Source organism: Leptonychotes weddellii, chromosome 3 (genome assembly GCF_054177405.1).
Source record: "Leptonychotes weddellii isolate Sample4059 chromosome 3, ASM5417740v2, whole genome shotgun sequence".
NCBI lineage: Eukaryota > Metazoa > Chordata > Mammalia > Carnivora > Phocidae > Leptonychotes > Leptonychotes weddellii.
The window spans coordinates 29,583,409-29,595,678 of NC_138371.1; the positions used below are offsets into that span (position 1 = coordinate 29,583,409).

At 34.4% G+C, this 12,270-nt stretch overlaps 1 protein-coding gene across 3 annotated transcripts in view; it reads right to left on the bottom strand.

The window, feature by feature from the left end:
* The window catches only part of NBEAL1 (neurobeachin like 1), a 184,827-nt gene that overhangs the window by 94,357 nt on the left and 78,200 nt on the right, over positions 1 to 12,270 (bottom strand). For all 3 annotated transcript variants that reach the window (XM_081815332.1, XM_081815331.1, XM_081815330.1), the window contains 8 exons: positions 11,915 to 12,004; positions 9,139 to 9,307; positions 8,557 to 8,690; positions 7,707 to 7,866; positions 7,498 to 7,600; positions 6,587 to 6,743; positions 4,944 to 5,102; positions 2,917 to 3,076 (listed from right to left, as the gene is read on the bottom strand). In XM_081815332.1, coding sequence (XP_081671458.1) covers positions 2,917 to 3,076; positions 4,944 to 5,102; positions 6,587 to 6,743; positions 7,498 to 7,600; positions 7,707 to 7,866; positions 8,557 to 8,690; positions 9,139 to 9,307; positions 11,915 to 12,004 — 1,132 coding nt within the window. The remainder of the gene's footprint in view (positions 1 to 2,916; positions 3,077 to 4,943; positions 5,103 to 6,586; positions 6,744 to 7,497; positions 7,601 to 7,706; positions 7,867 to 8,556; positions 8,691 to 9,138; positions 9,308 to 11,914; positions 12,005 to 12,270) is intronic.

Here is a 12,270-nt window from a genome sequence, read left to right on the forward strand (position 1 = left end):
CTCCATACTGTTTTCCACAGTGGCCACACTAATTTGCATTCCCAGCAACAGTGCACAAGGGTTTCCCTTTCTCCATATCTTCACCAGCACTTGTTATCCTTTGTCTTTCTGGTAATAGCGATCTTAACAGGTGACATGCTATCTCCTTCTGGTTTTGATTTACATTTCCCTTATGATTAGAGATGTGAAGCACCTTGTCATCTACCTACTGGTTATCTGTATGTCTTTGCAAAAATGTCTATTCAGGCCCTTAGCTCATTTTTTTTTTAAAATTCTTGTTAGTTGACATACAGTTCAATACTGGTTTTAGGAGTAGAGTTCAGTGATTCATCATTTACATGTAACACCCAGTGCTCGTCATAACAAGTGCCCTCTTTAATACCCATCACCCATCTATCCCATCCCCCACCCACCTCCCTCCGTCAACCCTCAGTTTGTTTTCTAAGCTAAGAGTCTCTCATGATTTGTTTCCCCCCTTTTCTTCCTCCCTCCCGAATGTTCATGTTTGGTTTCTTAAATTCCACATGAATGAAATCATATGGTATTTGTCTTTCTCTGACTGACTTATTTCACTTAGCATAATATACTCTAGCTCCAATCACGTCATTGCAAACGGCAAAATTACACTTTTTAATGGTTGAATAGTATTCCATTGTGTGTGTATGTGTGTGTGTACACACACATATCTTTATCCATTCATCAGTTGTTGGGCATTTGGGCTCTTTCCATGGTTTGGCTATTGTTGATAATGCTGCTATAAACATCAGCGTGCATGTATCCTTCTGAATCAGTATTTTAGTACCCTTGGGGTAAATACCTAGTAGTGCAATAGCTGGATTGTAGGGTGGTTCTATTTTTAACTTTTTGAGGAACCTCCATACTGTTTTCCAGAGTGGCTGCACCAGTTTGCATTCCCACCAACAATGTAAGAGGGTTCCTGTTTCTCTGCATCCTTGCCGACACCTGTTGTTTCCTGTGTTGTTAATTTTAGCTATTCTGACCAGTGTGAGGTGGTATCTCATCATGGTTTTGATTTGTATTTCCCTGATGATAAGTGATGTTGAGCACCTTTTCATGGGTCTGTTAGCCATCTGGATGTCTTCTCTGGAGAAATGCCTATTCGTGTCTTTTGCCCATTTCTTAACTGGATTATTTGTTTTTTGGGTGTTGAGTTTAATAAGTTCCTTACAGATTTTGGATACTAACCCTCATTTGCAAATATGTTCTACCATTCCACAGGATGCCTTTTAGTTCTGTTGATTGTTTCCTTTGTTATGCAGAAGGTTTTTATCTTGATGAGGTCCCAATAGTTCATTTTTGCTTTTGTTTCTCTTGCTCCCAGTGATGTGTCTAGTACCTTGCTCATTTTTTAATTGGATTTTTTTTGCTACTGTGTTGTATGATTTCCTTACATATTTTAGATATTAATCCCCTCTCAGATATTTGATTCACAAGTATTTTCTCCCACCCTGTATACTGCCTTTTCATTTTGTTGATGGTTTTTCTTGCTGTGCAGAAGCTTTTTAGTTTGATAAAGTCCCACTTGTTTATTTTTGCTTTTAACGCTTGTGCTTTTAGTGTCATTGCCAAGATGAATGTCAAGGACTTTTCCTCATGTTTTCTTCTAGCAGTTACATGGTTCATGGCTTACATTTAAATCTTTAATTCATTTCAAGTTAATTTTTGTGAGTGGTGTAAGATAAGGGTCTATTTTCATTCTTTTGCATATGAATATCCAGTTTTCCCAACACCATTCATTGAATAGACTATTTTTCCCCAACTGAGTATTCTTGGATTCCTTGTCAAATACTAGTTGACCAGATATATATGGTTTTATTTCTGGGCTTTCAATTCTGTTCCACTGGTCTATGTGTGTTTTTATGCTAGTACCATGCTGTTTTGATTACTATAACTTTATAGTATAGTTTGAAATCAAGAACTGTGATGCTTCCAGCTATCTTCTCCTTTTTCAAGTTCTTTCTCAAAGAATGAATTGTGGGTAATAGTTATATAAATGCTGAAATAACTGTCTCATTTAAAATAAGGATTATAGAAGGGCTCCTGGGTGGCTCAGCTGATTAACCAGCTAATTTGACTCAGGTCACTATCTCGGAGTCCTGGGATCAAGCCCTGTGTCGGGGAGTCTGCTTGAGGATTCTCTCTCCCTCTCCCTTGCCCCTCCCCACCCGTGCACTCCAAAATAAATAAATCTTTAAAAAAAATAAGAATTATAGATATGTTTAAATTTTACAAAGAAAATAGATTTAGAATATTTGACAGTCTCCTGAGTAAGCCCTAAATAACTGCTCTTTTCTTTTGGTTGCCTGAACACACTATCCATACTGTTTTGTTCTTGTACTATTATTTATCTTTTTATGTACATGTCTTATATGTTATATCCTTATCAATGAGAAGATAAACCATTTAAACAAAGAACCTTATCTTATACCTTTTGAACCCTTAGCATCTGACATAAACACTATAGTTTGTAGTAAGTACTAAAAAACTTTTATTAAAAAAAAATGAGAAACTAAAAAGATTATCTGAAAGAATATCTGAAATTAAGGATTTAAGCTCCCCAAAGAAAAAGACAATGTTTTGTATGTATTTTCTCTAGCATCCTTTTCTTATTACAGAGGACTCAGTTATTTACTGATCAATCAATAAACAATCACTGAAGACCTACCAAGTAAGGCACTATACTATGCCCTGGGGAGACAAAAACAAAAAAGGTTAAGTAAAAAACAGTACCCCCAAAAAAGCCCTGCTGAATCAAATAATAGGTAATTAAAAAGTAACCTGAGGAAGAAAAGGGAAAACAACCCTTTAGAAAAAAAATTGAGAACCATCAAATAGAATTATGCTACTATGAAGACCATTTCTTAAATATATCAGTATTACCAGCTTTAGTCATACCTGTATTTATAATCTGATTGATGAGGCTTTTAATGAGAGAGGTATTAATGGGTGCTTCATTAAGAAGAAGTCCCAATCCTGAATAGCCAACTTCTCTGAGCCGAATACGTTGTTTACTTCGTTCATAAACATTTGTGCATTTCAACATTTGTTCCATAACCTGGTCACAGCAGTAATATATACTTCTCAATACAGAGAACTAAGAACAGTCTGTCACTTAAGTTAATATTGAATATAATGTTACTGTACAAGCATCATTTTGGAGCATCATTTTATTCCTTAAGTGTAACAAACGAACAAACCCAGCAGTAACAGGGAGGAATACTCCGAATCATACTCTCATTAAAAAATGGATTTAAGAAGAAATTGAACTAAAATGCATTTGTATTTAAATAATTAATGTATTTAAAACTGTAGTTTACATATATTTCTTGCAGATCAAAGAAATAACTTAAAACTTCCTTTTTAATGGCTAAGGCTTAGATAGAAACAAGCCCTATAGCCTCCATGAAAAACAAAAGTATGTTATAAAAGAGAAAAAGATACTTTGAGATCAACCTAGTAATTTATGTAACATTTATGTAACAGTTATCAAAATGTTTTTCAAGAACAAGGAAACATTTTGTGAAGCACATCCATATGCCAAAATGGGAGAATGAATTAGTAATCCCATACTTTTTGAAGTGAGATCAACGTTTTAAAAGTGACATACTGAAACCCTACAGAAAGGGTAATTTTGGCAGAATAATATGATGAACAATCCATATAAGGCCATTTTTGGAGAAATTAACATTTAATCTCCATAAAGGAACATTTGTTTGGGCAGATACTTTAAAGAGCAGCCACAGGGGTCACCATAATTAATACTCATGAGAGACTATGCCAGATCATTTTTATTGCACCTTTGTTTTCCAAAGTTTAGGGATTCCAAACATAGGCAATCCAAATTTGACCCCATATGTAGACATTATGATGTAACACTAATGATATAAGAGGAAACAAATGTCACAGGCAATCAGGCATAATGAATAAGTAGAAATATGACTAACTCCTCTATTTTTTTTTTTTAAACAAAAAAGGTGAAGTGGATGAAGCTCAAAGTGACTACTATGGATAGCTCAACAAAATATATTCATTATCCTCTGACAAGTTACTAACCTCCTGGCCTCAGATTCTTTATCTGTAAAATGGGACTAATAATATTCACTTCATGAAGTTTTTGAAAGGACTAAGTTAGCTAATATATGAAGAATGTTTACGGCCTGACAAATAGTGGGTACTACATAAGGTTAGTGATTATAATTAACTGCTAAAATGTCTGACCTGCCACACAGACCCATGGTTAAGTCAAAAGAGAGATGAGACAAAATTAGTGAAAGGGAGTGGGAGGTACAGGCTTCTAGTTATGAAATGAGTAAGTCACAGGAGTAAAAGGTAAGAGCACAGGGAATAAAAGGTAGTCAATGATATTGTAGTAACATTGTATAGTGACAGATGGTTGCTACACTTGTGGTGAGCATAGCATAATGTATAAACTTGTAGAATCACTATGTTGTACACTTGAAACTACTGTAACATTGTGTATCAGTTATACTCAAATTAAAAAAACGTTTTTTAAAAAAAGGCAAAAAAGGGAAATGAGAGGTTTTATACTGAGGATGATATAACAAAGTGGATCTTCCACTAAACTGATCAGATTACAATATGATTAGTTTTTAAATGTTCAAAACATGAAAAATATATATCAAAACAGACTGCAGAATTAATTAATTAATTAATTTTTAATGTAGGCTTCATGCCCAACATGGAGCCCAACACAGGGCTTGAACCCATGACCCTGAGATTGAGACCTGAACTGAGATCAAGAGTTGGACTTATCCTACTGAGTCAGCCAGGTACCCCTACAACAATTTAAAATTAGAGTAGATATGAAAAAAGAATTTACATTCATAAAATGGATATTTACAAATAAATTCATATACTCACAAATGTCCCCAAATATAAAGATGCTTAAGAAATGTTTGTACCTTAAAAACTATTTCTCTTAGTCTGTCAGAGTACTTCTGATTTAAGAGCAAGGCATAAAGTATGTCAGCATTTCCTGGTTCAAACAGCAGTAAGAAAAGCTGACCTCTAGTTGGGCTGGTATGGAGGAGACTGAAGAGCATATCCAAAATTCCGAAGAGCTTTTAAAATTAAACAACACAAAACAAACAACCAGACTCATATATGGAAGCACAAATAAAGTCATAAACCACAAACAGTTACTTAAACTAAATCCTATATACACTAATGTTTTAGAGCTTAACTGAATGGTCTGATGTCTTCTGAAATAGCCCTGCCTTTTACCACCATTATGCTTTTGACTTATTTCTTTTTGTATATCCTCTCAATATGCATATTCACCTGCTGAGCCATACCTATACTGCTTTAGCCACATAAAAAGCCATGTCTTCCATAAAGCCCTTCCTGGTCTCCTCAACATGTAATACTCTCCTTATGAAAACCTCATAGGACTTTGTTTCTCTCTTATAGCTATTATCATAGTCTTTGTTTGTTTGTTTCATAATTATTTATAAACCTCTCTTATCCACCCTTGCCTCTGTTAGGCTAAGAGAATGCTAATTCATTCATTGTAACATACCTATAATATCTAGTATTATTCTATGTATATAGTAAGCTTACAATAAATACCTCTTTGACTGAATTGACCAAGAAAATATCACTGGCAATGAATCACAGTGGGTGACAACAGCTATCATGAAATAAGATGGCTACTGGTTACTCTAGGTAAGAAGAAGCTTCTGAAGTAGACTAACCTTACGGGGAAATAGCTTAAGTTAACTCATCTATATAGTATCAATTATGAAGTCATGTAATATCTAAGTACACAAAGAATACTTCATCAAAGAGCAAAAATAGTTGAGTCAACATAAATTAAGGATACTCAAGTTTGGTGTTGAGAGTGGTATACAGAAAGAGCACAGAAATAGCAGTAAATACACCTGGGTTCTATTCCCCGGTTTGTCAGCTGTATGACTTTTTAAGTCACCTAATCTATCTGAACATGTACTCCAAATGTGCAAGTGGGAAGATTAATTCCTGGTCTGTATATTTTACATCAGTGGTTCTCAAATTTTATCATGCACCATAAACACCTGGAAGGCTTAGTTCAGTAAGTATGCATTTATAACAAGTTCCCAGGTAAATCTGGTCAGGAACCATACATTGAGAACCACTGTCTTAAAGAGTAGCTCTGAGGTATAAATGAATAATGTATGTAAAAGTATCTAAAAATAGAAATATAATTTACTCTTTATGAAAAATTTTTATGAACCTATGTTAAAATTCATGTTAGAAATCTGCCCAGTATCTTTGATGGTAGGTAAATATACATGATGTGGCCTATGAAAACAGTCTTCAGAACTGCCAGAACAACTATTTCCAGATACTACTTTCTAGCTAACTAAAATATTTTATTGTATTACCATCTATTTTATTAAACTTTCAGTTAGGAGATTAAAATTTACTTCTTTAACTGCATAATATTGTATTTCACATAATAAACATTTTACTGTTAAAATGTTTAATATATGTGTAATTTTAAAAGAAGATGAAAGAGCAACTTAAGTGTGAAAAAGAAAAAACAGACTTTTCTTGGGCATAATACCTGTTCTTCTTCATTGACAGCAGCTATGTAACCCATAATACTCTGTATCTCTTCATGAGTTCCACCTTTGCACAGAAAATATTTAATTAGTCCATACAAAGAAGTCCTTATTGTTCGAACGTCATCTAGAGACAGCTCACTATATTTACAATCACTCCTGAAAGAGAAAGTAAAAGTGCAAGAACTGAAATGTAAAATGTTTACATTTTAGTGCCTTTTTGTACAAAAGAACCCATAGTTTAAAAAAAAAGATGCTTCCATGTAATTATTAGAATTCATGGTATCTTTGTTTTCTTTTTCCTTTTAAGGAAAACCTTGGGTTTCAATGACAAAGATATAAATAGTTAAAATAGCTTATATTTAAACAACAGTAAGTGGCAGACATAGTTTTAAGTGCCTTACATGTTATTAATGCATTTAGTTTAATCCTCAAAACAAACATAGGCTTATTATTTCCTTGTCACAGACAAGAAAACTTAAGCACAGGGCGCCTGGGTGGCTCAGTCGTTAAGCATCTGCCTTCGGCTCAGGTCATGATCCCAGGGTCCTGGGATCAAGTCCCGCATCGGGCTCCCTGCTCGGCAAGAAGCCTGCTTCTCCCTCTCCCATTCCCCCTGCTTGTGTTCCTGCTCTCGCTATCTCTCTCTCTGTCAAATAAGTAAATAAAATCTTTAAAAAAAAAAAAAAAAAAGGAAACTTAAGCACAGAAAAGTTAAGTTGCCTACAGCCAGACAATTAATGAAACACAAGATTCAAACCCAATCTATGTGATCCACTGTTCATCATTTTACTCCACACTTTCTTGTCTTTCTTAAGTTAAAGGATATCAGAATTTATAAATAATCTAAACATTCCAAGCAACCAGCAGGCAGAAAACAATATCAAACTAAGAAGGAGCAAGGACATCATACCCATAATAAATCCTAAGTGTATCGAGGAGAAACTGCACACCATACTTCTTTCGGAAAACTCTCCTGCTGTCTTTGATGATGGTGGAAAGATACTGTATGTGACCTAAAATACAAAGTTCACTCTTAAATGAACACCTAAAATAAAATCCCACAGGTAGTTATAAATTTCTAAAACAAATGTAAAATTTGATCCAACGGACTGCTCTCACCAATTCGAAAGGGAAAATCTCCACGGTTCCAAATACGGAAGTCAAAGAGTAAATATTGATACATTTGCTGCAGGAGCTGTATATTTTTCTCTAATGATACCTGTTCAATTAGTAACTGAATTGCCATCAGTACATTAACATCCATCAAGGAGCTTGGCACCTGAAATCCAAACAGATAAGGGTTCTGTAAATTTCAATTATCATTAAGCTACATTTAATTTCAAGTGATTAATTCAGAACATCACTATATGAGAATCTCTGTTACAAATATATAAACAAATAAAAAATATAAACAAAAATATAAAAACTTTAATTTTCCAATGTACACTAGAACATATTTTCCTAATGTCATATTCCTAAGACACTCTTTTTTTTTTTTTAAAGATTTTGTTTATTTATTTGACAGAGAGAGACACAGCAAGAGAGGGAACACAAGCAGGGGGAGTGAGAGAGGGAGAAGCAGGCTTCCCATGGAGCAGGGAGCCCGATGTGGGGCTCGATCCCAGGACCCCGGGATCATGACCTGAGCCGAAGGCAGACGCTTAACGACTGAGCCACCCAGGCGCCCCTCCTAAGACACTCTTAATCAAATATCCCAAATACCAATACTAACAAAGTCCTATATATTAAAGATTATATACTATTATATAAGATGAGTAATTCTTGTAAAAAGGTGATTCCAAAGTAGGTTTTAAAAATCTGCTTGTGAAATAAAATTACATTCACGAATATAACTGAAACCATAATAGTGTTATTTAAAAAAAATTTACTTAGTAAGAAGAAAAACCTTCTAAAGACAAACTGCTAATTACAATCATTAGCCACATCTACAAATGTTTAACTAGCTCACCTTCTGAAGTAAGGCACCAAGAGTGGCAACTCCATGGCAATGAATAAGATTGTCCTGGTTGATAGGATGTCTTTGAATGAAGTGTTTCACAATCAAGATAAATGTTGCAATTAAATTTCTTTCTAATCTTGACTCTGAGGAATTGTGAACATGTCATTAATTATCATAATTAATCACTTTTACATCACATTTTCCATGTTATAATGCATATTGTAACAAAGAAGAAATTTGGTTGAGCAATTTGCTTCCAAAGGTCACTTGCAGAATGCAAGTATCAGAGAAAGCAGTGACTGCATATCGTATACTTACATACACATGCAAATATTTTCTCTACCATACATTTAGCAATTCTGTCATATTTCCACTAATAGTACAAACTAAGGATAGTCAAGAGTAAAACCAACTTCTTAATTTTTTTGACTAAGGCATTATGAACTTTTTGAATTACATTAGTAAAATTAGGGATGGGCTGCTTCAGCTACAAATGGTTAAGTTTCTTCCTAATGGTGGCAAGACATTTTTAACTACTTTTCAATTATCAAATTTCTCAATGACTATTTTGTGTTAATTTCATCTTAATACCTGATGCCTTTGTGGAGGTCAATATGACCCAATCTCCTTCTACAGGCGTTATTAATTCAGAAACTGAACTTTCATTCATTCCTTCAGAAATCTGTCCTTCACCAAAGTGGCTGATTTGTTCCAACAGAGGAAACAGTACATTTAATCCACCTATGCAGTTTATGATGTCCTGAAAAAAGAAAACTACAATTTTTTAATCTTAAAAAACAAGGACAATTTTGTCATTTAATATTCACACAACCGTGTACGAGGTTACAATTTACTAAACTTTTGGGCAATGTACAGGATAATCTAATGTAAAGGAACCCTTGTTTGGGCAGATGCTTTAAAGAGTAGCCACAGGGGTCACCATAATCAATATTCAAGACTATGCCAGACCATTTTTACTGCACCTTTGTTTTCCAAAGTTTAGGGATTCCAAACACAAGCAATCCAAATTTGACTCCATAAGTAAACTTTATAATGTCACACTAATGATATAAGAGGAAACAACTGTCATAAGGCAATTAAGTATAATGAACAACAAAATAAATTAAGAAAAAAATACATTTGGTGGTAGAAATATGACTGACTCCTCTCCTTTCACTTAACAAAAAAGGTGAAGTGGGTGGCTTCAACCGAAGTTCAAAGTGACTATTTTGTTTTGCATAGCTTAACAAAATACAGTTCATATTCTTTAACAAGTTACTAATCTCTCTGGCCTCAATTTTTTCATCTGTAAAATGAGGATAATAATAATTCCCACTTTGTAAAGTTGATAGCAGGATTAAGTAAGCTAATAAAGGAGTGCTTAGTGTCTGACAAACTGGGTACTACCCTAGGTTAGCCATCATTAACTGCTAACATGTTCTGATCTACCATTTAGACTCAGTTTCATTGATTAAACAACCCTCTTCATACTTTTTGCCTGTTTTTCATACTGATTTTTAAGGTATTAGTAAGTAACTTAACTTTTTGGATAGCAAGTATTTTTTTCTCAGTTGTCATTTAACTATTTTTGTGTTTGATTTTGTTGCAGTATAAAAATACAATGAACGTAAGAGATACTGAACTCCAGGAAACGAACTGAGGGCTGCTGGAGGGGAGGCAGGTGGGGGAAGGTATAATTGGGTGATGGGCATTAAGGAGGTACTTGATATAATGAGCACTTAGTGTTATATGCAACTGATGAATCACTAAATTCTACCTCTGAAACTAGTTTAAAAAACCTCTTAAAAAAAACAAAAACAAAAAAAGTAAAATATAATTTTCTGAAGGAAAAGAATACAATGAACATTCTTAGTAATTCTGTTCCCATTGGATTTCCCCATAGTTGTAACTCAAGGCCCCAAAAACTACTTTGATTTTCAAGTATAATGTACAGCACAAATAATCAGCTTTCTGTATATGTAATACATGCAACTAGCCTTTAAAGCCAATCTTATAAGTGACAGCAAAAGTTAACTTATGAATGGACAAATGTCATAAATCTTACTATTTTAACAGGTAAAATTAAGTGGTCTCATCTCAAAGTCAAAGAGAAAAATGCTTTATACCACATGAATAACATGAGACTGACATGAATTGATAGATTCATTTTACACTGGCAAGATCCTAACGATCTCTGATCCACTGAAACAATAAGCATATCTGATTGGTGTTAACTGACTACAAGTTAAAAGGGACTTTGGGGACTCCTGGCTGGCTTAGTCCATTGAGCGTCCAACTCCTGATTTCAGTTCAGGTCATGATCTCAGGGTCCTGGGACAGCCCAGTGCCGGGTTCCCCGCTCAGCAGGGAGTCTGTTTGAGGATTCTCTCTTTATCCTTCTCCCTCTGCCCCTCCTCCTGCTTGTGCTCTCTCACTAAAATGTATAAATAAAATCTAAAAAAAAAAAAAAAAGATAAAAAGGATTGTTCTGCTGATTTACCAGCAAGTTGCCTTATAACCATCTTCTATATTTTTAATTTTACTTAGGCTATAATTTCTATTTAAGATAAATTGCAAGGGACTAGGGTATCTCTAACTTGACTTTCATATTAATCTAAATACCCTTTATTAATTTAATAATTCAGTCAACAATGTTACTGCATATCCTCGTACGAGGCACTAGTGAAAAAAAGCCATAGTCCCTCCTTTCGAAGTTCTGAAGGACTACTGGAGAATCAAAGCAAGCAAACTATCAAGCAAGTTACTATTCACAATAAGTGAAATGATAAAGTGTTACAGGTACTCATGACAAGAGCAGTTAACTCAGTCTCGGAAAATAAGCAGAGGTCTCTTAGAACCAAAGGCATTCATTATGTCCAACTGACACATAAATACGAGGCACATCAAGAAGGCAGACAAAATATGATAGCTAGAGGGGGATGTGGGGAAGAGGAAAAGTCACTCATCTTTAGCCTCACAGAAAGCTCTGTGTTTAAAGCTAATAGACAGGAGACTACAGACAGAAGTATGTGATACAGGAGAAAAAGGATAATCAATGAAGTCCCTGAGAGGTTAGGAGGGGTTGAAATCTGCCAGGGATTAAATACCTTAAAAGCAAAGCAATGAACCAAGGCAGTATATTCTTCTTAAGGAAACTGTTAAATTCATGACAGAGTTTAAGAAGGTAACTACATTTCAAGCAAGTTAATCATTCAACTATTTATTTGTTTATACTTCAAACTGTGTATCTTGCCTGCAAAAATTTTCACTGGGAGTTATTATTCAGATCAGTCTGGTGGTGCTTAAAAGATAAACTCTTTAAAAGGATCAGTAAACTTACATAATATGTTGCTCATCATTAACTTACCTTAATGTCCCAGTTCACTACTTTGTTTCCTGTTAATCTTCCATGCAAACAATTAGTAGATAAATCAAGACAGATTGAATTTTTGCAGGCCTAAGAATAAAAGGAAAATATGGCAAACATCTAAGCACAATGAGGACAAAACATAATTTTAACTATATATGAAACATTTCACCATAATTTAAAAGGGTATATATTATAATCAATGATAAGATGCTTACAACATGAAGTTTAGTATTACTATTCTGACTGCCTCTTAAAAGAATGAGGGACTAGATTCTAAAGCACTCACTCATCAAAACTAAGTCACTGCTGCTTGCCATCCGACCGATGAGTTATAGCAACAACTTACTCACCAA